Source organism: Oncorhynchus kisutch, unplaced genomic scaffold (genome assembly GCF_002021735.2).
Source record: "Oncorhynchus kisutch isolate 150728-3 unplaced genomic scaffold, Okis_V2 scaffold1343, whole genome shotgun sequence".
Lineage (NCBI taxonomy): Eukaryota > Metazoa > Chordata > Actinopteri > Salmoniformes > Salmonidae > Oncorhynchus > Oncorhynchus kisutch.
This window is the reverse complement of record NW_022263288.1, coordinates 15,298-42,939: the sequence shown is the minus strand read 5'-3', so window position 1 is coordinate 42,939 and position 27,642 is coordinate 15,298. Positions and strand designations below refer to the sequence as shown.

Below are 27,642 nucleotides of genomic sequence, written 5' to 3'. Positions count from 1 at the left end.
GTGTTTGTGTCCTATTAGTAACAACAGATTCAGCAGCAGCCCAAGAAGAGAATCCCTCCCCTTCTTCCTGTGTGAATGTTTGGTTGACAGGCAGAAATTCCTAATGCTGACAAGGCAAAAGTGACATTACACAATTGTTTAGAAACAATGTATTGATTATCAATGTTTAAAAGGAAAACAAAAGGAGAATGTGCAGAAGAGGTAGGAAAACACTGAAAGGCTTGTAAGACATATTTCAAATGAAATTGGAATGATTATTTACACAAACAAATGATTTACAAGCCCATCAGAACTTTCTTGACACAGCAGAATATCACACAATAACTCATCAGTATCTAAAGAATGCAGATCATCTTAATATTTGAGCTAGATAAATGTAGGTTAATTTGTTCATTCTCTCAACTTCATTATTATTTGAATCTATCATATTAGGACATGGTTGAACAAACACTGAAGCTGTTGTATGCTTCACAGAGCAGGAACATATGTGGCGTTTGTTGTTGGCCACTCAGTTTCAGGTACTAGACTACATGTAACCGTTCTTCCTATATTCATGTCATTACTGTTCAATGAACATGTTTAGCATTTTTTTCTGGTTATTTCTTTGTCATTGCTGTATAAGTAATCAGCGTGCCATGCTCTCATCTCCTCCGCGCCCGCACATGATGAGAGAACTGTTACAAAGTAACCGAAGATGAAAAAATGGTAAGGGAAACTGACTCGATGTTACAATGTGTCTTTCTGCCCTTTTGCTTCCCAGTAATCTAATCAACTCACTAAAGATGATTAATCAAATTTGATGTTTTATCTTTACGGAGTCGATGAAAACGGTCAAGTGGTCAGGAATCGCATGCTGGGATATTTACACCGGGCGGGACCTGAGATCTTTAAATGATCTTTCAGCGGGCCGGCAGTTTGAGATACCGTCCCCTTTCAGCCAATCACAAGCCAGCCCCCACCACTATAGGACATATAGCTGGCTGTATAAAGTGTCGTGTCTTGTTCACTGACTACACAACAACAGCAGCAGAAATCATCACCCTGCTACTGCAAATTGACGGGAAAAAGTAAGTACTGCTTTCCATTCTGCTCTTTGTACAGTGTTAGGATCTTGGGTTATGGACATTTACATTTACCAGGGGCATTTGCTCTTTGATTTAATTGATACAGATAGACAATATTAGTCTACCGTTTCTGATGTTGCTTTTTCTCCCGGCTGTTACCAAACTTTTCCTCGAATATTTCTATCACATAAAGTAATTGATATCAATTTATTTAATTTGGAATACCGGTAGTGTAGTATCCTAGTTCCATATGTTTAATATTTTTTCTTGTGTCAAGCGGAAGGTAGTTTGGAAGGGGGCATTTTTTGTTTTATTCTCACAAACCACATTTCCATCCAACGGTTGTATAGCAAGTAAAGTACATGTCGGATAAAAGTAATGACACACCTGATGGAAACAATTTTTCAGTTAACTTTCCAAATGTCGACAACACAAAATACGCTAGACTAGGTGGAGTCTTTTTGTGTCAGTAAAATTAATTATGTGATTGTTGGTGAATATAATAACCATCATATCGAAGTAAACTTGGAGTAGTAGTGTGGACCTCACTTTACTACTCGTTGGGAAAGCATGCAGTTTATTAGGCTGCAGATTAAATACATTATGATGAATTAACTTCACAGGATGGTGAAAGTGCAAGGTGATGTGTTTGTGAACCCTAGGTTGAATTATACCATAGCTGCTGATGACTTCACAAGTGCTTTATTGGCGTAAATATTACAATTGATATGACTTATAAAGGATGGTTAAATTAAATTTTCTCTGTTAAAGCTACCCTGTGGAATGACTTCATAGTAACAGCAATTTTTTAATAAAAAAAAAAAATGTTAATTTAAAAACAAATTAAATTGAGATTTTTCAATCATTCACAAGATACCACATTGGTAGTAGTCAGTGACATGTCACAGCTAAACTGGCCTTGGTTAAAACACTGGATGGGAGACCAAATGGATAGCTGTAGATCAACTCTCCAGTAGGAGGTGCTGCCCAGACTTTTTGTTGTTGTATATAACTTTGACGATCTGCCATTCTTTCAAAGGTACAAATTTAACATTTTATGCTATATAGCTTCTTTACACTGAAAATACAAGGCTGACTGAGCTCTGCTCTCTCTCTCTCTCTCCACAGCTGTTTGACCATGATGTCCCTGTACTTGGCAGTGTTGGTGCTCTGTATGAGTGCTGTGTTTGCGGCCCCTATGTTTGACTCTCAGTTGGAGGGCCACTGGCACTTGTGGAAGAACTGGCACAGCAAGAACTACCATGAGGTGGGTGTTTAAGCACAAGTAGAGGAGCACATAGCTACCAACGAGTGGAGGCTGGTGGGATGAGCTATAGGAGGATGGGCTTATTGTAAAGGCTGGAATGGAATTATTGGAATGGTATCAAACATTTAGAAACCACGTTTGACTCAGTTCCATTACAGCCAGTACAATGAGCCTGTCCTCCTTTGACTCCTCCCACCATCCTCCACTGCTCTCAACAAGGGGCTCAATCAAATTGATCAATTGGTGCATACATGTAGCTGTAAATTACACCTATGTATCATTAATTGCATGGATTGTGCACATAGTTCTGTTACAGTATATGATTGTGTATATTTTCTCACTGTTTTTCACTCATTGTTACAGAGCGAGGAGGGCTGGAGAAGGATGGTTTGGGAAAAGAACCTGAAAAAGATTGAGATGCACAACCTGGACCACTCTATGGGAAAACTCTCCTATCGTCTGGGCATGAACCAATTTGGTGACATGGTAAGAAGAATCACCTTGCTGAGCAGTGCTTGACATGGATGAAATGGGTGCCGCTACTCATTCTGGGGGCCTGTACTGTATATATTTATATCCAGGTACACTGCAGGACTTTTGAGCTAATATTCTATGAGGTGCAGGAACTAAAGCAGTGGAAATTTTCAGGTGCTGATATCAGTTCCAGTGAACTTCTGTCCAAGTCTGTTGCTGAGACATTTTACTGTGGAGCAGGAGCTACTTTTCAGCAGCTCTTTCCCATACTGTGTGTGTGCTATAGCTGGATCTTTTTGTTGCCATGCCATAGATTTGCTAAAGCACATACAGTATGAAATATTTCACAGGCACAGGTGTCAGCGTTGACAATGAAAGCAGGAATGTATTCAGACTCGCAGGTTAGGTTTCTTCAACTATCAAGCAGGAATGGAATAGTTATCCCGAGAAGAGAATTGAAACTTACTCATAGTCTTTTAAAGATGCACACAGGATTTATGGCTAAGTGCACCTTTTAAAACAGTCCTAAGATGTAAAAAAAAATACATTTCCCATTCAGATGGTAAATTACAAACCACATCTTGCCAGGGAAGACAACATGTTCTGTTTCTTTCCTCCCTAGACCAACGAAGAGTTCGGGCAGCTCATGAACGGCTACAAGCAGACGACTGAGAGGAAGTACAAGGGCTCTCTTTTCATGGAACCCAATTACCTGCAGGCCCCTGAAGCCGTGGACTGGAGAGAGAAGGGCTACGTCACTCCCATCAAGAACCAGGTGAGACCTGAATCACTCATGAGTCATGACTCATCCATACACTGCTGTGTCACTAAATAAGGTTTTACTTCCAGAGAACTATCTGGCTTGTTTGCATGCTGTTTACCATGATTGTAATTTACAGTATCCAGAAGATAAGGCGGCAAATTGCGCATACATATTGTTATATATGTATTTATTACTAGCGTAATATGCACATGTCAGTGTTTTCTGGCATGAAAAAGTAACAAGATGTTTAACAACCTTTACCCCCTCAGTGCTCATGTGGGTCTTGCTGGGCGTTCAGTTCCACCGGAGCCATAGAGGGCCAGCAATTCAGGAAGACTGGCAATCTGGTGTCTCTGAGTGAACAGAACTTGATGGACTGCTCCAGACCCCAGGGCAACGAGGGCTGTAATGGGGGTCTCATGGACTTGGCGTTCCAGTATGTAAAGGACAACGGCGGCCTGGACACAGAGGCGTCCTACCCCTATGTGGGCAAGGTAAGGCTCTGTGTTCTATTAGTCTGAATTAAAATATAATAGGGTGTGAAGATGCATTTATTAAAAGTAAGGCCCTGTTGTTTTAGCCTGGTACCAGATCATGCGGTTTTTACTGTCGATCTGGAATGACTTACAACTTCAACTTAGAAAATTTGAGTTTCCACTTCATTACAGTGGGATTTGTCTCCAAGAATGACCGACTTGCTTGAATATTTGGAATATGTTGTTTTTGACTAATCATGGCCATTGTTCTTCCCTGGTAAACTCAGGATGATGATATTTGCCACTACCGACCAGAGTTCAGTGCTGTCAATGAAACTGGCTTTGTGGACATCCCCAGTGGCAAAGAACACGCTCTGATGACGGCTGTGGCGTCTGTCGGCCCCATCGCTGTCGCCATCGATGCCAGCCACGAATCCTTTCAGTTCTACCAGTCTGGTGAGTAGCAGTTAGCGGTTCAACTTAAATTACGTGTAACATTATTTGCAAGGATTGGATTCCCTACATTCTATTTTTTTGAGGTAGCAGTGATCTGTACTGGTCTATTGTCCTGTTCACCGTGTACAAATGGTGTTGTCTTTGAAGCAAATTGTGACCAATATTTCTAACTAGTTACTAGCTAAGTAACCAACTATTATGTTTGAGATCAGGTGATTTTACATACTGATACGGAGTTGTATCTTAGCCCACTAATTTAACTATGTCCTCTCCCTGTAGGGATCTATTATGAGGAGAAGTGCAGCAGTGAGGAGCTTGACCATGGAGTTCTGGTGGTGGGATACGGTTTTGAAGGAGAGGATGTAGATGGCAAGAAATTCTGGATTGTCAAGAACAGGTACAGTACACAGTATCTTCCTAGGATGTTTGTTGTTTGTTACGTCACCGCTACGGGATTGGTTGATTCCCTCATCGGGGAATATGCCTCTCTTGTCCTGATACTATGGTCTAAGTCATACATTTCTCTAAAGCAGCAGTGAATCTATAATTTCCTACTAACTAGAACTGTGGGACTAACATGTTTTGTCTCTTCCTCAGCTGGAGCGAGAAATGGGGAGACAAAGGCTACATCTACATGGCCAAAGACAGGAAGAACCACTGTGGCATCGCCACGGCAGCCAGCTACCCACTGGTCTAGTGTTCTGTAAGTTCTCGAACACTAGACCCAGAGTTTTAGTTTTAGAGATGTTTGACGAATGTTCTGAAAAAAAGGGCAATGTCGACTGCAGTGCTGCCTTAACTAAGTCTGTGAAATGCGCGAGAGAAACCTGCTGCATGGGTTTTAAAGAAACACTGTTTTAGGGAAATTATGAAAATTCTACCTATTTTGTTTTATACTTGATTTTATGTGTGTTGGTGCGATTGTATGTGTGTGTATAGTTCTATTTGAGATAAGCATTCCGTTTATTTGTAACTTTACTTGATGAGGCCAGCTAACCTACATTCTCTAGCACATGTCAATTTGTGCTTACAGTTTGTGTTTACAACACTGTTGTAGACACAGGATATATATATATATATCTATTCCTGAGGTACAGTTGATATACCGTCTATTTTTAACTGGCGCGTTCTCTGTGGAGCTGAGAGCAACAACCACTGAATGATAAGACATTGACAAAGACTAGAGCTCTGAAATGACTGAGTTTGTTTCTGAAAGTGAGGGACAAAAAGAGAACGGTACACCTGGGTTTGTTTCCTCCACTGCTTTTTTTATCTGCAGCTAGTGTTTGCGTAAAGGTGTTGAATGGTAATGCCTAGACAAGAGCCTAGTGATGGAGAGACTGATATGCCTCCGGGTGGTGAGAGGAGATGTATAACATTCTAACAAACACATGTAGATGAGTTCAAATTGTGTTTAATAATAATAAACTACATTCATCAATCTGACTCCATTATCATGTGACTAACGGCTATAGATCATAAATGTACACTGGTGAATCTAGCCCGCTTGTGAGTCTACACATTATCACTCAGATGCTATAATTACATTTGTTCTAAGATAATTGATTATTAAGAGGCTTATGCGCTGTCTATAGCACCCATCGGCCAAGCTTTAATTGATCTAGTTGATCTTAGACCAAGATGTAAAGTACCAATGTGTAATCCAATGTGTATAGTGTACATAACATTTACCATTAGAATTCATTAAATATGAGCATAACTGTAGTCAAAAGATCGGTTTACCAATGACTCCACTAATTTATGAGCTTATATTCAATCAAAGAATGGCTCTGTAAAACGAGGACTGCATTTACTCAATTCAACTAACAGGATGTATTACTCACAAAACAATTGACACAAACGATTACAGTGTAGGCTACATACAACACATGATACAGAGAGTGGGATGAATAAACAAAAGGCAGGACCAAGTGATGCACAAAAACAGGCTTCAGAATGCAGAGGAACATTTTACAGTGTCTGTGTTCAATGCTACTTTGATATTGCAACCACACAACTCAAACGCCGGTTCACCAGTATGAATGAAATCGCAACCCTCTTTCTTTGAGCCATCAAGAACTGTTGTCCGCTAAAGATTATAATCTGTTTGCATCTGCCAGTTTATTGGCTGCCCAGTATCCAGACGACTTGTACCCAGAGCTTCCTATACAGTTAATATCTTTCCGTAACGTGTTGAGGCTGGAAATTAAGGAGAATATGAGATGAAGCACCAATCCCTTCTGCCCAGTTTCCCTGACGTTGCTACTGCAATCCAACTATTTTTAACCATCCCTGCAACTGTCACATCTGCAGAGAGATCGTTCTCTAAACTAAAACTCATAATGAACAACCTCAGAAGCACAACGTCTCAGGAAAGACCTTCTGGGTTGTCAATACTCAGTACAGAAAACAATTGGGCCCGCAACCTGGACCTACAAGCTGTGGTGAAAACATTTGCACACAAAACTGCAAGACGATGCATTCTGATACTGTAGCCTCTAAATTGAAAAAAATGGAGAGAATCACAGACCCAAAAGAGATACTTTTTTCTAAAATAAGGAAATAGTGAAAAAAAAAACTCTTGAGGATCCGCCACTTTTTAAAAATTTTCACCTAAAATGACATACCCAAATCGAACTGCCTGTAGCTCAGGCCCTGAAGCAAGAATATGCATATTCTTGGTACCATTTGAAAGGAAACACTTTGAAGTTTGTGGAAATGTGAAAGGGATGTAGGAGAATATAACACAATAGATCTGGTAAAAGATACATCAAAGACAAAACCAACCATTCTTTTGTATTTTTTTTGTACCATCATCTTTGAAATGCAATAGAAAATCCATAATGTATTATTCCAGTCCATGTGAAATTTAGATTTTGGCCCCTAGATGGCAGCAGTTTGTGTACAACATTTTAGACTGATCCAATGAACCATTGCATTTATGTTCAACATTATTTGATGGGACACCGATCCCCCCCAAAATAAATAATAATAATAAAAAATTGGATTGAATTATACTGAACAAGAATATAAATGGTATAAAATGGTATAAAAAATATAAATATGAATCCAACAATTTCATTGATTTTACTGAATAACAGTTCATGTGAGGAAATCAGTCAATTGAAATAAATTCATTAGGCCCTAATCTATGGATTTCACATGACTGGGAATACAGATATGCATCTGTTGGTCACAGATACCTTAAAAAAATGTGCCTCACAATGGGCCTCAGGATCTCATCACAGTGTTTTTGAGCATTCAAATTGCCATGGATAAAATGCAATTGTGTTCGTTGTCCGTAGCTTATGTCTGCCCATACCATGAGAGTAAATACAGACTGATGTATTGATAAAAGTCCTCTTATCCGAGAGAGATTATCAAAACGTCACTCTAGGGTAAGCCTACACAGCTAGAATCCTGACTAGAACCAAAAAATTTGATCATATTACTCCAGTGTTAGCCTCCCAACACTGGCTTCCTGTCAAGGCAAGGGCTGATTTCAAGGTTTTACTGGTAACCTACAAAGCATTACATGGGCTTGCTCCTACCTATCTCTCTGATTTGGTCCTGCCGTACATACCTACACCTACGCTACGGTCACAAGACGCAGGCCTCCTAATTGTCCCTAGAATTTCTAAGCAAACAGCTGGAGGCAGGGCTTTCTCCTATAGAGCTCAATTTTTATGGAATGATCTGCCTACCCATGTAAGAGACGCAAACTCGGTCTCAACCTTTAAGTCTTTACTGAAGACTGATCTCTTCAGTGGGTCATATGATTGAGTGTAGTCTGGCCCAGGAGTGGGAAGGTGAACGGAAAGGCTCTGGAGCAACGAACCGCCCTTGCTGTCTCTGCCTGGCCGGTTCCCCTCTTTCCACTGGGATTCTCTGCCTCTAACCCTATTACAGGGGCTGAGTCACTGGCTTACTGGGGCTCTTTCATACCGTCCCTAGGAGGGGTGCGTCACTTGAGTGGGTTGAGTCACTGATGTGATCTTCCTGTCTGGGTTGGCGCCCCCCTTTTGGTTGTGCCGTGGCGGAGATCTTTGTGGGCTATACTCGGCCTTGTCTCAGGATGGTAAGTTGGTGGTTGAAGATATCCCTCTAGTGGTGTGGGGGCTGTGCTCTGGCAAAGTGGGTGGGGTTATATCCTTCCTGTTTGGCCCTGTCCGGGGGTGTCCTCGGATGGGGCCACAGTGTCTCCTGACCCCTCCTGTCTCAGCCTCCAGTATTTATGCTGCAGGAGTTTATGTGTCGGGGGGCTAGGGTCAGTTTGTTATATCTGGAGTACTTCTCATGTCCTATTCGGTGTCCTGTGTGAATTTAAGTGTGCTCTCTCTTAATTCTCTCTTTCTCTCTTTCTTTCTCTCTCTCGGAGGACCTGAGCCCTAAGACCATGCCTCAGGACTACCTGACATGATGACTCCTTGCTGTCCCTAGTCCACCTGGCCGTGCTGCTGCTCCAGTTTAAACTGTTCTGCCTTATTATTATTGGACCATGCTGGTCATTTATGAACATTTGAACATCTTGGCCATGTTCTGTTATAATCTCCACCCGGCACAGCCAGAAGAGGACTGGCCACCCCACATAGCCTGGTTCCTCTCTAGGTTTCTTCCTAGGTTTTGGCCTTTCTATGGAGTTTTTCCAAGCCACCGTGCTTCTACACCTGCATTGCTTGCTGTTTGGGGTTTTAGGCTGGGTTTCTGTACAGCACTTTGAGATATCAGCTGATGTACCAAGGGCTATATAAATACATTTTATTTGATTTGATTTGTGTGCCATGCTATACCAGAGGGGCAGATTGGGAAAGAAAGGCAGACAGGTCAGGTCCATGTGGAGGGGTGGTCAGGTCAACTCCCTGTTCGTTCCTCTCCAGGAAGGATGAGACCATCCGTGCCTCCTCCAATTCCCTTCTGGCTTGACAGTGCCGTCGCTGCTGTGCCAGGTCCTTGGCAATGAATTCCCGTTCCTGTAGAGCTCTACGGGCCTGCACATCCAATTGGTGACATCGTTCGTCAGTTCCTCCTCAATCTGACGCTCGATTTCCTCCAATGCTAATAGTTTCATCCTCTCTTGTAGGACAGCAGTCTGTGAATCACTGAGGGCTAGTGAATGGCAGCTGCCATGGCCACTTCCAAAGGGGTATCCACTGGTCGAACTCCCACTCCGTCTAGAGTGCTTCCACGATTTCCCAAAATTAAAGCTAGGGGGCAGAATTTTCACTTTTGGATAAATAGCATGCCCAATTTCAACTTCCTGCTACTCATGCCAAGAATATAAGATATGCATATTATTCATAGATTTGGATAGAAAACACTCTGAAGTTTCTAAAACTGTTTGAATCATGTCTGTGAGTATAACAGAACTTATGTAGCAAGCAAAACCCAGAGGACTAACTGTTCAGAATTGTTTTCCCCATCTCTCTTCCCTAAAGTGTTTTTGCCATTGGAAATTTAATAGGAATCTACCTTCAGTTCCTACCGCTTCCACACGATGTCGCCAGTGTTTGGAATATGGCTGAGGTTATTCCTTTGTCTTATCAGGAAGTAGGCCAACTCGGAACAGGGGGCACTTTTGTGAGTCTCATAAGACGTGAAGAGCAGAGCTTTTTCTTTTCCTTCATGTATTGAATACAGATTGCCCCGTCTACAATTTGATTGATTATTAACGTTTAAAAACACCTAACGTTGTATTACAAAAGTAGTTTTAAATATTTTGGCAAAGTTTATAGGCAACAAATATTTTGTAGTGACGTTGCATTTTTCTAAGCTGTTTTTTTTATGGATCAAACGCGCTTTATAAATGGACATTTTCGATATATATGGACGGAATTAATCGTACAAAAGGACCAATTGCGATGTTTATGGGACATATTGGAGTGCCAACAAAAGAAGCTCGTCAAAGGTAATGCATATTTTATATTTTATTTCAGCGTTTTGTGTAGCGCCTGCTACGCTAGCTCCTATGTTTACTGCTGGTAAGGATGGCTGCAGGCTATCAGATAATAGCTTCATATGCTTTTGCCGAAAAGCATTTTTTAAATCTGACATGTTTGCTGGATTCACAACGAGTGTCGCTTTAATTGAGTATCTTACATGTGTGATTTAATGAAAGTTTCAATTTTATAGCATTTTATTTGAATCTGGCTCTGCATTTCCCCTGGTTGAGACGCTAGCGTCTCCCCTATCCTCAAGAGGTTTTTAAGGGGTGAGCGGAGCCTGCCTCAGGAAGCTGGTCGACCTGTGCGGTGGGAGTTATCTCCTCCATAGGTTTTTCATGTAGACCACTTTCCTGCTCCAAAGCAGTTTCCGGTCCTTGGCTCAAAGGAGATGGTTGATGGCTGAAACGTATAGTTGATCCATCAACACTTTGCGCTCTGGTGGGCTTGCCCTTTGATGTCGGAAACTTGACCACATAATCCTTAAGATAACCAGGAGCTTGCCTGGTTCTTCTGGTGCTGCTGGTGGTTGAGGATGAAGCCTTTGTTGCTTTAGGATTAGCTCCTGGATATTTCCTTTGTTCCAAGACCTTTCCCTCAGCTGCTCTCTCCGTCCCTCTTCTTTCTTCCAGTGGAGACAATTCTTCCCTCTCCGCCTCCATTTCCTTTTCACCTGTCTTTGGTTCAGTCATCATCCGGCTCGAAGGACCATTGAAAGATTAGTGGAATCTGTGTGGGTAGCTGGACAGGAAGGATGACTGACAGTGAAGGTGAACAGTTGGTCACGTGTCAGGTGACAGAGGAATGGATGAGACTGAGGCAGGAATTCCTTTAACCATAAAGTGGTATATTTACTGAGTAGTGTGGATTCATGGACGCACAGAACTTCTGAATCAGACGGAGTTAAGGAAGAGAAAGCAGCGAGATCAGGTGAAGGCAATTTTCTCGTTTTATGGATTTGAGATCTGTCAGACATTCCCCCAGACCCAATTAAAGCACCCCTGGCCCAAATGAGTAAATGGCAATGAATTAAAGGATTATGCCACCAACTCCATGGGCCTTTTCTACAAATTGGTTATGCTTATGTTGTGTTAATAGAAGGGGTGTAATAAGACCCTGCCCTCCTTACATTTATAGGGTCCTAGACTACAGATGAACAATATATATTCATTATAGAGGTTTAGTATTGTTTCACAGTGGTTTTCTGGTCTCTTTGCCTCTTATAAAGAGACCCCTCTGAGAAATGTGTGACTGTGAAGACAGAACTCTGCAGGGGAGTGTAAGGGATAAGAGATTAGTCAGACATTCCACTATAAATCAACTTGGACATTTACTGCTAAGCTTTCAGATAGCTACATGAACACCAGTTTTAGTGTTGAGTTGGCATGGTTTTGGTCTCATGAGTAAAATATAATGACGTAGGCAGTGACATCACTAGGGCTGGACTTCGGGTTTAATAATATAACTTGGGACCTTTTCTTTTATGCAGAACTTACTTGGAAACATGCGTTATGTTCCTGTTGTCAACTTCTGTCTGCAATTACATTAATAACGGGTTTTGAATGATTTATTCAAGATATTGTCAAAATGCTAATTTCAACAATGGAGCCAATAATTGACAAGGAACAAGGAAACGAACCCCAACAGTAGCCTAAAATACACTTTAATACACTTTTGGTGAAACTTAAAACCTCAAAGTCAATATGGAGACAACATACAAGTGTAAGTAAAAACGAATGTAAATAAGTTATAAATTGTGCTACAAACACCTCTCATTAAATGAATCATGTTTTTATTTGGTTAGCTTTTGGAAATTGTAGAAATCAAACATTTTCCTAGTAGCTAGGCAGGCTAACGTAAACTCACCCCATTCCATACAAATGTGTGCAACCGCGACATTCAAACGAGGCTGCAAAGAAAACTGATGGGACTGTAGCGACTGTGTCGACTTCAAAATCTGGGGTATGAACTACGTTTCTATTCAAGCATTGATCGACATGGTAATGGCTCTATAGTATTGGAGAAAAGTTTAAAAAACTGACCCTCCGTTACATCGTGACGTGTCATGCCTTAACGTACAGCAGGCATAAAGAAACTATTTCTGTCTTACAATCTCTCTCCACCAGGTGTAGCACTTCTCTCATCGTTTAAAAACAAGAAATGGACAGTGACGGGGGTAAGGGGGGGATTCCTAGTAATTTTTTGCGTCATCACTGCAAGCGATCATGATTCTCAAAGCCGCTGCTGACTTCTGAAGGTCACTTTAGCACTGCCCTAAAAACACGATACAAATTCGACATAAACATTTAAATAGGTATGTAATGACACATTATATAAACTCTTTATAGTATTTTATTTACACTTTAGAGGCGATAAGGTGATAAGTTGTACAGATCGAGTGAAAATAGCAGTTTTCCCACACATCTCCTCTCCTTCTCACTACCACGCATTAGTTTTGCTTCCCCACCCGCCATTTTTTAAAAGACCCAACGGAGCTCATTGCCTTGTTGAATTATGCAGAAACGGGCAGCGTGGAGGTCTCGGCATGAATTTTGTTGGAAAGGGGAGAAATTGTGCTTTACAATGGTATTGACATAACAGTTGATCTGGAAGTATTACATTTTTTGAGCGCTAAAATAAGGTCAATTGTACGGACCATGGCAATGTACAATAGTGAATGAGTTTACGTTAGTTAGCTAATTAATTTGCTAGCTATCATACAGTAGACGTATATTAATAATTATATAGTTAATATAAATAGACATGCAATCATAATTGACTGTAGAGCATATAAAGCACCCACAAACTACGGGTAGCTGAAAACAACCATTGCGGGATGAACGAGTGACGGATTTCCGGGCAAGGGCGGTCCATTTAAAAAGCATTCCTTCCTCCCTCACCGCTCAGCTAGCGGGATATACGCTGCACCGGCAAGATAGAACAACGAGGGGGGCGGTCTGTGCATATTTGTAAACAACAGCTGGTGCACAAAATCTAAGGAAGTCTCTAGATTTTGTTCGCCTGAAGTACAGTATATTGTGATAAATTGCAGGCCACACTACTTGCCTAGAGAGTTTTCAGCTATACTTTTCGTGGCTGTTTATTTACCACCCCAGACAGATGTGGCACTAAGACCGCACTCAGTCAGCTGTATAAAGAAATAAGCAAAACAGGAAACCACTCACCCAGAGGCGGCGCTCCTAGTGGCCGGAAACTTTAATGCAGAGAAACTTAAATCAGTTCTACCAAATTTCCATCAACATGTTAAATGTGCAACCAGAGGGGAAAAAATTATAGATCACCTGTACTCCACACACAGAGACGCCTACAAAGCTCTCCCTCCCCATCCATTTGGTGAATATGACAACAACTCTATCCTCCTGATTCCTGCTTAGAAGCAAAACCTTTAAGCAGGAAGCACCAGTGACTCGGTCTATGAAAAAGTGGTCAGGTGAAGCAGATGCTAAACTACAGGACTGTTTTGCTATCACAGACTGGAACATGTTCCAGGATTTTGCTGATGGCATTGAGGAGTACACCACATCAAACAGGAAAAGCGTCAATACAGGGCTAAGATTGAATCATACTACACCGGCTCCGAAGCTCGTCTTATGTGGCAGGGCTTGCAAACTATTACAGACTACAAAGGGAAGCACTGCTGCGAGCTGCCCAGTGACACTGCCCAGTGACCTGATTGAGTCTGTAACACCAACATGTTTCAAGCAGACCACCATAGTCCCTGTGCCCAAGAACACAAAGGGAACCTACCTAAATGAGTACAGACCCGTAGCACTCACGTCTGTTGCTATGAAGTGCTTTGAAAAGTTGATAATGGCTCACATCAACACCATTATCCCAGAAACACTAGATCCACTCTAATTTGCATACCACCCAACCAGATGCACAGATGATGCAATCTCTATTGCACTCCACACTGCCCTTTCCCACCTGGACAAAAGGACCACGTATGTGAGAATGCTATTCATTGACTAGAGCTCAGCGTTCAACACCATAGTACCTTCAAAGCTCATCACTAAGCTAAGGATCCAGGGACTAAACACCTCCCTCTGCAACTGGATCCTGGACTTCCTGACAGGCCGCCCCCCGGGTGGTGAGGGTAGGTAGCAACACATCTGCCACGCTGATCCTCAACACTGGAGTTCCCCAGGGGTGCATGCTCAGTCCCCTCCTGTACTCCCTGTTCACCCACGACTGCATGGCCAGGCACGACTCCAACACCATCATTAAGTTTGCAGATGACACAACAATGGTAGGCCTGATCACCGATAACGACGAGAAAGCTTATAGGGAGGAAGGAGGTCAGAGACCTGGCCGGGTGGTGCCAGAAGAACAATCTATCCCTCAACATAACCAAGACTAGGGAGATGATTGTGGACTACAGGAAAAGGAGGCCCGAGAATGCCCCCATTCTCATCAACAGGGCTGTAGTAGAGCAGGTTGAGAGCTTCAAGTTCCTTGGTGTCCACATCAACAACAAACTAGAAAGGTCCAAACACACCAAGACAGTTGTGAAGAGGGCACGACAAAGCCTATTCCCCCTCAGGAAACAAAAAATATTTGGCATGGGTCCTGAGATCCTCAAAAGGTTCTTCAGCTTCTTCAGCTGCATCGAGAGCATCCTGACAGGATACAATCACTGCCTGGTACGACAATAGCTCGGCCTCCGACTGCAAGGCACTACAGAGGGTAGTGTGTACGGCCCAGTACATCACTGGGGCTAAACTGCCTGCCATCCAGGACCTCTACACCAGGCGGTGAGAGGAAGGCCCTAAAAATTGTCAAAGACCCCAGCCACCCCAGTCATAGACTGTTCTCTCTACTACTGCATGGCAAGCGGTACCGGAGTGCCAAGTCTAGGACAAAAAGGCTTCTCAACAGTTTTTACCCCCAAGCCATAAGACTCATGAACAGGTAATCAAATGGCTACCCGGAATATTTGCATTGTGTGCCCCCTCAACCCCTCTTTTTTTACGCTGCTGCTACTCTCTGTTTATCATATATGCATGGTCACTTTAACTATACATTCATGTACATACTACCTCAATGACCAACCAGTGCTCCCGCACATTGGCTAACCGGGCTATCTCGACTCGACGTGTTTGGAGAACAAAGAATGCTGAGTTGCATCCAAAGAACACCATACCTACTGTGAAGCATGGGGGTGGAAACATCATGCTTTGGGGCTGTTTTTCTGCAAAGGGACCAGGACGACTGATCCGTGTAATAGAAAGAATGAATGGGGCCATGTATCGTGAGATTTTGAGTGAAAACGTCCTTCCAACAGCAAGGGCATTGAAGATTAAACGTGGCTGTGTCTTGCAGTATGACAATGATCCCAAACACACCGCCCGGGCAACGAAGGAGTGGCTTCGTAAGAAGCATTTCAAGGTCCTGGAGTGGCCTAGCCAGTCTCCAGATCTCAACCCCATAGAAAATCTTTGGAGGGAGTTGAAAGATCGTGTTGCCCAGCAACAGCCCCAAAACATCACTGCTCTAGAGGAGATCTGCATGGAGGAATGGGCCAAAATACCAGCAACAGTGTGTGAAAACCTTGTGAAGACATTTGACCTCTGTCATTGCCAACAAAGGGTATATAACAAAGTATTGAGATAAACTTTTGTTATTGACCAAATACTTATTTTCCACCATAATTTGCAAATAAATTCATTAAAAATCCTACAATCCTACAATTTTTTCTCATTTTGTCTGTCATAGTTGAAGTGTACCTATGATGACAATTACAGGCCTCTCTCATCTTTTTAAGTGGGAGAGCTTGCACAATTGGTGGCTGGCTAAATACTTTTTTGCCCCACTGTATGCATAGTCACTTTAACCATATCTACATGTACATACTACCTTTAACCGGTGTCTGTATGTAGCCTCACACTACTTTTACAGCCTCACTACTGTATATAGCCTGTCTTTTTACTGTTGTTTTATTTCTTTACCTACCTATTGTTCACCTAATACCTTTTTTGAACTATTGGTTAGAGCCTGTAAGTAAGCATGTACAACACCTGTTGAATTCGGCGCACTTGACAAATAAACTTTGATTTGAAGTGCTCAAAGGCCTATGCATTTGCATAAGTTCAAATATGCGTATGGGTGTTTTGAATTAATCATCACCGTAGAAAGCACTGTCGTTGTGTTCGCCGTTGAAACAACACCCACAACGACCATGTTTTCCAATTAGTTTCAACCTGCTGTTAAACTTCTTTCTTCAAATTGATCAATCACAGTGAGGTGAGTTTTAAAAGCAAGATACTGTTTGCTGTGATTATCGATTGCATTTGAATTGATGTCAGGAGTGGTTAAGAAGAACAATGGAGCCCTGAGTATCAGTCCATTAGCGACCCGATGGTCTTTAGCAAGTTGGGTACTACCAATTTACTGTCCAGAGTGCATAAAAGGAGATTACTATGACTCAACGGTCATGCTAAATTTTTACTGTGGTCACGGTAATTAGGCTTCTCCAAGCTCTGGTGCTGCTGATGGTCATTAGCCCACCAAACGTGCTAACTGCCTGGTACTCAGCACTCTATTGTCCCTCTAATCCTCTCTGACATCAATGCAAATGTGTATAAAAATCTAATCAAACACTTCATGAGAGCCCATGAGCTCATGTTTGCGCAACATTTCTACAGGCTATGGAATTGCGTGAGGAAACAGTGATGGCTTCTATTAAAAATAGGATTTTCGGCTTCCTTTAGGCTGACTATATTTCTCAACTTCCCTAATATTAAGCACATTGTTTTGCTTTACAATAGGAATATAGCCTACCTGGCTAGCATGACAATTAAGTCCTCCATTCGCTATTTAAGTGCATAGATTACTTGTATTTTTCCCCTGTTCTGAAACCGGTGCATGATAATAGTCCATTCTAAATCAAAACAAAATTCTCACGTATTATTTAGTATATTTTAAGACAAGATTATATATTTTTTATATATATTTTTTTTTCAGGTTGAAAAGCATGCATTTGGTTTTACTAGCGTTTAAGAGCAGTTGGAAGCCACGGAAGGAGTGTTGTATGGCATTGAAGCTCGTTTGGAGGTTAGATAGCACAGTGTCCAAGGAAGGGCCAGAAGTATACAGAATGGTGTCGTCTGCGTAGAGGTGAATCAGGGAATCGCCCGCAACAAGAGCAACATCATTGATATATACAGAGAAAAGAGTCGGCCCGAGAATTGAACCCTGTGGCACCCCCATAGAGACTGCCAGAGGACCGGACAACATGCCCTCCGATTTGACACACTGAACTCTGTCTGCAAAGTAGTTGGTGAACCAGGCAAGGCAGTCATTAGAAAAACTGAGGCTACTGAGTCTGCCGATAAGAATATGGTGATTGACAGAGTCGAAAGCCTTGGCCAGGTCGATGAAGATGGATGCACAGTACTGTATTTTATCGATGGCGGTTATATCGTTTAGTACCTTGAGCGTGGCTGAGGTGCACCCGTGACCGGCTCGGAAACCAGATTGCACAGCGGAGAAGGTACGGTGGGATTCGAGATGGTCAGTGATCTGTTTGTTGACCAGGCTTTCGAAGACCTTCGATAGGCAGGGCAGGATGGATATAGGTCTGTAACAGTTTGGGTCCAGGGTGTCTCCCCCTTTGAAGAGGGGGATGACTGCGGCAGCTTTCCAATCCTTGGGGATCTCAGACGATATGAAAGAGAGGTTGAACAGGCTGGTAATAGGGGTTGCGACAATGGAGGTGGATAGTTTCAGAAATAGAGGGTCCAGATTGTCAAGACCAGCTGATTTGTACGGGTCCAGATTTTGCAGCTCTTTCAGAACATCTGCTATCTGGATTTGGGTAAAGGAGAAGCTGGGGAGGCTTGGGTGAGTAGCTGCGGGGGGGGGGGGGGGGGCAGAGCTGTTGGCCAAGAATAGTCTGATGGATGACTATATTAGCCTATCACTTGTCAATGATATATTATCATTTGTGAGTGATGCCCAGCTTGTGTAGGCAAGTAAGGCAAGAAACAGCGCATGCCTTTTTCTTACGACGTATTCACATCATAGTCTCACACCTCATGTAGCCTAGTCCACAGGCCTATATGTTTTTGATAAAGTTTATATCACAACTAAGTGGCCAAATAACTAATTGAAATTAAGAACATTAATCTGCTTTACAACCAGTCCAGAGCCTAACTGGCATCCTTAGGCGGCGCGTGAGTTTCAGGTTTTGAGGAAGATCATTTTCACCATAAAAATGCACCTTTATAATAAAGCATTACATGCATAATAGCATTTGTGGTCACTTTTGAGAATGGTGGTTTCCCGCTAATTGATTGCAATTAGGAACATTCGCACATAGCCTACTGCCGTTTGTGCATTACTGCACTTATAATGTGAAGAAAAAGCCTAATCGTTTATGAACATTTTAAGCTAAACATTATGATCTGTTGCATCAGCCTCATTGCTTTTGACATTTTTTTTTTGATGCGAGTGGTTCTATTAATTTGAGTTTTGAATATTTTGTTCTCACACTGAAGGATAAATTGACCAATAGAATAGGTCAACTTTACACTATGGGGGATAGTAGATTGACATAGGCTAGTGCTTTTGCTGTTTGTTAGGCCTACTCACCTTGTTGGCTGACGAAAGTAAATGTGGACAGTTCTTCCAATATCTTCAATATGCACCTCGGGAACTCGATAAGAAGGACCCAATCAGTTGAGTCCCCGATGTGCCTGGCAGATGCCTCTGTGAGAAGAATCTGATCACGTGAGAAGAATCTGATCACGTGAGAAGCATTGGTTAATAAGAATTTAGATATCTGAGAGCCATGTGAGTGAGAGGTGCTTTGGAACATGCAACTGGGAGAAGGGAATTATACATATTATATTCAGCCTAAGGGCACTACGGCATGCATTTCTTTAGGGGCCATTATGGCAACACTAGGAGGATGCCGCCAGGAAATTCGAGGCATTATCAAGTGCTTGTCAAATTGTGAATGAGAGACTGATGAAGAGTGTACACGAAACAAAGCAGAGCTCATGCCTTTAATGCAACTTTTTTCAAATCATCATTAGAGTTGCATCATGCAGCCTCAGAATGTATAAAACATCTAAACATATAGCCCAACGTTTGTATCACAACCACAGTTGCATAAATAACTCTAAATTAAGCAAATAGGAGGACCTGTTTCTTTGTTAACCCCTCAACACAGAATAGCTGCATGTGAGCACTCCCTTTAAATCGTTTGGAGAAACATCCTTCCTATTTAATTTAGCTATGTTCAATTGCATTCTTCATGTTATAAAATAATGCCACAGAATTCTAAGCAAATCTTGTCTGCTAAGTGAACTACTGTAGCTCACAGCCATTTGGCATAGCCAGATCAGGGCCTAACATAAGGATACCTCAGAGGATACCTATTCCGTTCTTCTGAAATAGACTACATTTTCTTCCTCTCATGTTTCTTTAGACCTGTGGCAATATTACATGGATTTATTCAACTTTTTAAAATGAAAATGTTCCAAAGGTCTGCATAGGTGTCTTTTAAGCTATACGTGGAAGCCAGGAGATGCTAAGTGTGTTTATGTTAATTAACGGTCAATTACCGTGAAACCGGCAGTTATTTGCTTGACAATCACTGGCGGACAAATTTTCATGACCACCACAGCCCTAGTTATGACTCATGACAACTGGTGTGGCGGTAATACAGTAGGCTAAACTTGCAATTAGTGTGTGATGTACACTATTTCTGTTCATGGTAGGCCTGCTGATCTACTTCTGAGCTGACTAACCGTTAGAAGTCGCTCTCTAGTGAGAAAGAAGAGGAGAAGCTGAAAAATAAATGGATCTGCTGTCTCGACCTCTCGACCTCTGAATGTTCGGCTATGAAAAGCCAACTGACATTTATTCCTGAGGTACTGACCTGTTGCACACAATACAACCACTGTGATTATTATTTGACCCTGCTGGTCATCTATGAACGTTTGACTACTCGAGGCTGTAATCACTGCCATAGGGGCTTCTACAAAGTACTGAGTAAATGGTCTGAAAACTTATGTAAATGTGATATTTCAATTATTTATTTGTAATGCATTTTCAAACATTTCTCTAAAGCTGTTTTTGCTTTGTCATTATCGGGTATTGTGTGTAGATTGATGAGGAAAAAATACAATTGAATCAATATTAGAATAAGGCTGTAATGTAACAAAATGTGGAAAAAGTGAAGGGGTCTGAATACTTTCCAAATGCACGGTTTTCAACTCTGTATTGAACTCAATGGTCATGACTGTTACATTACCTGCAGTACACTTCATGTCTGACAGGGGGAGTAAGTGCATCTGTTTCTGTTAGATTGTAATCAGTGTCAGCAAAAGTTTGAAGTTACACAGATACATTACTGCATTGTTATCAAAACATACTTCTTAGTATGATTGATCAATACTAGGAAATCTTAAACAAACCTAATGAATTTTTCAATACCCATCCATTCATTGATTTCCCTGAAGTGTTTTTGTAGACACACCAATACCAATCAAGGAATCATTTTACTAACCACACATCTACAGGGTGTGTGTGTATGTGTATGTGTATGTGTGTGTGTGTGTTTGTGTCCTATTAGTAACAACAGATTCAGCAGCAGCCCAATAAGAGAATCCCTCCCCTTCTTCCTGTGTGAATGTTTGGTTGACAGGCAGAAATTCCTAATGCTGACAAGGCAAAAGTGACATTACACAATTGTTTAGAAACAATGTATTGATTATCAATGTTTAAAAGGAAAACAAAAGGAGAATGTGCAGAAGAGGTAGGAAAACACTGAAAGGCTTGTAAGACATATTTCAAATGAAATTGGAATGATTATTTACACAAACAAATGATTTACAAGCCCATCAGAACTTTCTTGACACAGCAGAATATCACACAATAACTCATCAGTATCTAAAGAATGCAGATCATCTTAATATTTGAGCTAGATAAATGTAGGTTAATTTGTTCATTCTCTCAACTTCATTATTATTTGAATCTATCATATTAGGACATGGTTGAACAAACACTGAAGCTGTTGTATGCTTCACAGAGCAGGAACATATGTGGCGTTTGTTGTTGGCCACTCAGTTTCAGGTACTAGACTACATGTAACCGTTCTTCCTATATTCATGTCATTACTGTTCAATGAACATGTTTAGCATTTTTTTCTGGTTATTTCTTTGTCATTGCTGTATAAGTAATCAGCGTGCCATGCTCTCATCTCCTCCGCGCCCGCACATGATGAGAGAACTGTTACAAAGTAACCGAAGATGAAAAAATGGTAAGGGAAACTGACTCGATGTTACAATGTGTCTTTCTGCCCTTTTGCTTCCCAGTAATCTAATCAACTCACTAAAGATGATTAATCAAATTTGATGTTTTATCTTTACGGAGTCGATGAAAACGGTCAAGTGGTCAGGAATCGCATGCTGGGATATTTACACCGGGCGGGACCTGAGATCTTTAAATGATCTTTCAGCGGGCCGGCAGTTTGAGATACCGTCCCCTTTCAGCCAATCACAAGCCAGCCCCCACCACTATAGGACATATAGCTGGCTGTATAAAGTGTCGTGTCTTGTTCACTGACTACACAACAACAGCAGCAGAAATCATCACCCTGCTACTGCAAATTGACGGGAAAAAGTAAGTACTGCTTTCCATTCTGCTCTTTGTACAGTGTTAGGATCTTGGGTTATGGACATTTACATTTACCAGGGGCATTTGCTCTTTGATTTAATTGATACAGAAAGACAATATTAGTCTACCGTTTCTGATGTTGCTTTTTCTCCCGGCTGTTACCAAACTTTTCCTCGAATATTTCTATCACATAAAGTAATTGATATCAATTTATTTAATTTGGAATACCGGTAGTGTAGTATCCTAGTTCCATATGTTTAATATTTTTTCTTGTGTCAAGCGGAAGGTAGTTTGGAAGGGGGAATTTTTTGTTTTATTCTCACAAACCACATTTCCATCCAACGGTTGTATAGCAAGTAAAGTACATGTCGGATAAAAGTAATGACACACCTGATGGAAACAATTTTTCAGTTAACTTTCCAAATGTCGACAACACAAAATACGCTAGACTAGGTGGAGTCTTTTTGTGTCAGTAAAATTAATTATGTGATTGTTGGTGAATATAATAACCATCATATATCGAAGTAAACTTGGAGTAGTAGTGTGGACCTCACTTTACTACTCGTTGGGAAAGCATGCAGTTTATTAGGCTGCAGATTAAATACATTATGATGAATTAACTTCACAGGATGGTGAAAGTGCAAGGTGATGTGTTTGTGAACCCTAGGTTGAATTAAAACCATAGCTGCTGATGACTTCACAAGTGCTTTATTGGCGTAAATATTACAATTGATATGACTTATAAAGGATGGTTAAATAAATTTTCTCTGTTAAAGCTACCCTGTGGAATGACTTCATAGAAACAGCAATTTTTTATAAAAAAAAAAATGTTAATTTAAAAACAAATTAAATTGAGATTTTTCAATCATTCACAAGATACCACATTGGTAGTAGTCAGTGACATGTCAAAGCTAAACTGGCCTTGGTTAAAACACTGGATGGGAGACCAAATGGATAGCTGTAGATCAACTCTCCAGTAGGAGGTGCTGCCCAGACTTTTTGTTGTTGTATATAACTTTGACGATCTGCCATTCTTTCAAAGGTACAAATTTAACATTTTATGCTATATAGCTTCTTTACACTGAAAATACAAGGCTGACTGAGCTCTGCTCTCTCTCTCTCTCTCCACAGCTGTTTGACCATGATGTCCCTGTACTTGGCAGTGTTGGTGCTCTGTATGAGTGCTGTGTTTGCGGCCCCTATGTTTGACTCTCAGTTGGAGGGCCACTGGCACTTGTGGAAGAACTGGCACAGCAAGAACTACCATGAGGTGGGTGTTTAAGCACAAGTAGAGGAGCACATAGCTACCAACGAGTGGAGGCTGGTGGGATGAGCTATAGGAGGATGGGCTTATTGTAAAGGCTGGAATGGAATTATTGGAATGGTATCAAACATTTAGAAACCACGTTTGACTCAGTTCCATTACAGCCAGTACAATGAGCCTGTCCTCCTTTGACTCCTCCCACCATCCTCCACTGCTCTCAACAAGGGGCTCAATCAAATTGATCAATTGGTGCATACATGTAGCTGTAAATTACACCTATGTATCATTAATTGCATGGATTGTGCACATAGTTCTGTTACAGTATATGATTGTGTATATTTTCTCACTGTTTTTCACTCATTGTTACAGAGCGAGGAGGGCTGGAGAAGGATGGTTTGGGAAAAGAACCTGAAAAAGATTGAGATGCACAACCTGGACCACTCTATGGGAAAACTCTCCTATCGTCTGGGCATGAACCAATTTGGTGACATGGTAAGAAGAATCACCTTGCTGAGCAGTGCTTGACATGGATGAAATGGGTGCCGCTACTCATTCTGGGGGCCTGTACTGTATATATTTATATCCAGGTACACTGCAGGACTTTTGAGCTAATATTCTATGAGGTGCAGGAACTAAAGCAGTGGAAATTTTCAGGTGCTGATATCAGTTCCAGTGAACTTCTGTCCAAGTCTGTTGCTGAGACATTTTACTGTGGAGCAGGAGCTACTTTTCAGCAGCTCTTTCCCATACTGTGTGTGTGCTATAGCTGGATCTTTTTGTTGCCATGCCATAGATTTGCTAAAGCACATACAGTATGAAATATTTCACAGGCACAGGTGTCAGCGTTGACAATGAAAGCAGGAATGTATTCAGACTCGCAGGTTAGGTTTCTTCAACTATCAAGCAGGAATGGAATAGTTATCCCGAGAAGAGAATTGAAACTTACTCATAGTCTTTTAAAGATGCACACAGGATTTATGGCTAAGTGCACCTTTTAAAACAGTCTTAAGATGTAAAAAAAATACATTTCCCATTCAGATGGTAAATTACAAACCACATCTTGCCAGGGAAGACAACATGTTCTGTTTCTTTCCTCCCTAGACCAACGAAGAGTTCGGGCAGCTCATGAACGGCTACAAGCAGACGACTGAGAGGAAGTACAAGGGCTCTCTTTTCATGGAACCCAATTACCTGCAGGCCCCTGAAGCCGTGGACTGGAGAGAGAAGGGCTACGTCACTCCCATCAAGAACCAGGTGAGACCTGAATCACTCATGAGTCATGACTCATCCATACACTGCTGTGTCACTAAATAAGGTTTTACTTCCAGAGAACTATCTGGCTTGTTTGCATGCTGTTTACCATGATTGTAATTTACAGTATCCAGAAGATAAGGCGGCAAATTGCGCATACATATTGTTATATATGTATTTATTACTAGCGTAATATGCACATGTCAGTGTTTTCTGGCATGAAAAAGTAACAAGATGTTTAACAACCTTTACCCCCTCAGTGCTCATGTGGGTCTTGCTGGGCGTTCAGTTCCACCGGAGCCATAGAGGGCCAGCAATTCAGGAAGACTGGCAATCTGGTGTCTCTGAGTGAACAGAACTTGATGGACTGCTCCAGACCCCAGGGCAACGAGGGCTGTAATGGGGGTCTCATGGACTTGGCGTTCCAGTATGTAAAGGACAACGGCGGCCTGGACACAGAGGCGTCCTACCCCTATGTGGGCAAGGTAAGGCTCTGTGTTCTATTAGTCTGAATTAAAATATAATAGGGTGTGAAGATGCATTTATTAAAAGTAAGGCCCTGTTGTTTTAGCCTGGTACCAGATCATGCGGTTTTTACTGTCGATCTGGAATGACTTACAACTTCAACTTAGAAAATTTGAGTTTCCACTTCATTACAGTGGGATTTGTCTCCAAGAATGACCGACTTGCTTGAATATTTGGAATATGTTGTTTTTGACTAATCATGGCCATTGTTCTTCCCTGGTAAACTCAGGATGATGATATTTGCCACTACCGACCAGAGTTCAGTGCTGTCAATGAAACTGGCTTTGTGGACATCCCCAGTGGCAAAGAACACGCTCTGATGACGGCTGTGGCGTCTGTCGGCCCCATCGCTGTCGCCATCGATGCCAGCCACGAATCCTTCCAGTTCTACCAGTCTGGTGAGTAGCAGTTAGCGGTTCAACTTAAATTACGTGTAACATTATTTGCAAGGATTGGATTCCCTACATTCTATTTTTTTGAGGTAGCAGTGATCTGTACTGGTCTATTGTCCTGTTCACCGTGTACAAATGGTGTTGTCTTTGAAGCAAATTGTGACCAATATTTCTAACTAGTTACTAGCTAAGTAACCAACTATTATGTTTGAGATCAGGTGATTTTACATACTGAAGTAAACTCCGTATCTTAGCCCACTAATTTAACTATGTCCTCTCCCTGTAGGGATCTATTATGAGGAGAAGTGCAGCAGTGAGGAGCTTGACCATGGAGTTCTGGTGGTGGGATACGGTTTTGAAGGAGAGGATGTAGATGGCAAGAAATTCTGGATTGTCAAGAACAGGTACAGTACACAGTATCTTCCTAGGATGTTTGTTGTTTGTTACGTCACCGCTACGGGATTGGTTGATTCCCTCATCGGGGAATATGCCTCTCTTGTCCTGATACTATGGTCTAAGTCATACATTTCTCTAAAGCAGCAGTGAATCTATAATTTCCTACTAACTAGAACTGTGGGACTAACATGTTTTGTCTCTTCCTCAGCTGGAGCGAGAAATGGGGAGACAAAGGCTACATCTACATGGCCAAAGACAGGAAGAACCACTGTGGCATCGCCACGGCAGCCAGCTACCCACTGGTCTAGTGTTCTGTAAGTTCTCGAACACTAGACCCAGAGTTTTAGTTTTAGAGATGTTTGACGAATGTTCTGAAAAAAAGGGCAATGTCGACTGCAGTGCTGCCTTAACTAAGTCTGTGAAATGCGCGAGAGAAACCTGCTGCATGGGTTTTAAAGAAACACTGTTTTAGGGAAATTATGAAAATTCTACCTATTTTGTTTTATACTTGATTTTATGTGTGTTGGTGCGATTGTATGTGTGTGTATAGTTCTATTTGAGATAAGCATTCCGTTTATTTGTAACTTTACTTGATGAGGCCAGCTAACCTACATTCTCTAGCACATGTCAATTTGTGCTTACAGTTTGTGTTTACAACACTGTTGTAGACACAGGATATATATATATATCTATTCCTGAGGTACAGTTGATATACCGTCTATTTTTAACTGGCGCGTTCTCTGTGGAGCTGAGAGCAACAACCACTGAATGATAAGACATTGACAAAGACTAGAGCTCTGAAATGACTGAGTTTGTTTCTGAAAGTGAGGGACAAAAAGAGAACGGTACACCTGGGTTTGTTTCCTCCACTGCTTTTTTTATCTGCAGCTAGTGTTTGCGTAAAGGTGTTGAATGGTAATGCCTAGACAAGAGCCTAGTGATGCAGAGACTGATATGCCTCCGGGTGGTGAGAGGAGATGTATAACATTCTAACAAACACATGTAGATGAGTTCAAATTGTGTTTAATAATAATAAACTACATTCATCAATCTGACTCCATTATCATGTGACTAACGGCTATAGATCATAAATGTACACTGGTGAATCTAGCCCGCTTGTGAGTCTACACATTATCACTCAGATGCTATAATTACATTTGTTCTAAGATAATTGATTATTAAGAGGCTTATGCGCTGTCTATAGCACCCATCGGCCAAGCTTTAATTGATCTAGTTGATCTTAGACCAAGATGTAAAGTACCAATGTGTAATCCAATGTGTATAGTGTACATAACATTTACCATTAGAATTCATTAAATATGAGCACAACTGTAGTCAAAAGATCGGTTTACCAATGACTCCACTAATTTATGAGCTTATATTCAATCAAAGAATGGCTCTGTAAAACGAGGACTGCATTTACTCAATTCAACTAACAGGATGTATTACTCACAAAACAATTGACACAAACGATTACAGTGTAGGCTACATACAACACATGATACAGAGAGTGGGATGAATAAACAAAAGGCAGGACCAAGTGATGCACAAAAACAGGCTTCAGAATGCAGAGGAACATTTTACAGTGTCTGTGTTCAATGCTACTTTGATATTGCAACCACACAACTCAAACGCCGGTTCACCAGTATGAATGAAATCGCAACCCTCTTTCTTTGATTGAGCCATCAAGAACTGTTGTCCGCTAAAGATTATAATCTGTTTGCATCTG

General features: G+C 41.5%; 2 protein-coding genes across 2 annotated transcripts; both read left to right on the top strand.

Annotated features, from left to right (window-relative positions):
- Window positions 1–961: 961 nt before the first annotated feature.
- LOC109868332 (cathepsin L1-like) lies at window positions 962–5,261 on the top strand. Its single transcript, XM_031818343.1, has 8 exons — window positions 962–1,067; window positions 2,193–2,331; window positions 2,695–2,817; window positions 3,428–3,580; window positions 3,838–4,062; window positions 4,332–4,500; window positions 4,780–4,897; window positions 5,098–5,261. The coding sequence occupies exons 2-8, from the start codon at window positions 2,203–2,205 to the stop codon at window positions 5,195–5,197; spliced, it is 1,017 nt and encodes a 338-aa protein (XP_031674203.1). The 5' UTR covers window positions 962–1,067; window positions 2,193–2,202; the 3' UTR covers window positions 5,198–5,261.
- Window positions 5,262–21,985: 16,724 nt separating this feature from the next.
- LOC116366037 (cathepsin L1-like) lies at window positions 21,986–26,963 on the top strand. The gene is made up of 8 exons (XM_031818341.1): window positions 21,986–22,091; window positions 23,217–23,355; window positions 23,719–23,841; window positions 24,451–24,603; window positions 24,861–25,085; window positions 25,355–25,523; window positions 25,804–25,921; window positions 26,122–26,963. Exons 2-8 carry the CDS (start codon window positions 23,227–23,229, stop codon window positions 26,219–26,221), a joined length of 1,017 nt encoding a protein of 338 aa, XP_031674201.1. The 5' UTR covers window positions 21,986–22,091; window positions 23,217–23,226; the 3' UTR covers window positions 26,222–26,963.
- The last annotated feature ends 679 nt before the right edge of the window (window positions 26,964–27,642 follow it).

Excerpts from the sequence above, each read along its gene's own strand:
- LOC109868332 (XM_031818343.1), top strand. The coding sequence starts at position 2,203 with ATGATGTCCCTGTACTTGGCAGTGTTGGTGCTCTGTATGAGTGCTGTG. Across the intron at positions 2,332-2,694 it reads ACAGCAAGAACTACCATGAG|AGCGAGGAGGGCTGGAGAAG; the intron begins GTGGGTGTTTAA and ends TCATTGTTACAG. Across the intron at positions 4,063-4,331 it reads CCTACCCCTATGTGGGCAAG|GATGATGATATTTGCCACTA; the intron begins GTAAGGCTCTGT and ends TGGTAAACTCAG.
- LOC116366037 (XM_031818341.1), top strand. The coding sequence starts at position 23,227 with ATGATGTCCCTGTACTTGGCAGTGTTGGTGCTCTGTATGAGTGCTGTG. Across the intron at positions 25,086-25,354 it reads CCTACCCCTATGTGGGCAAG|GATGATGATATTTGCCACTA; the intron begins GTAAGGCTCTGT and ends TGGTAAACTCAG. Across the intron at positions 25,922-26,121 it reads TTCTGGATTGTCAAGAACAG|CTGGAGCGAGAAATGGGGAG; the intron begins GTACAGTACACA and ends TCTCTTCCTCAG.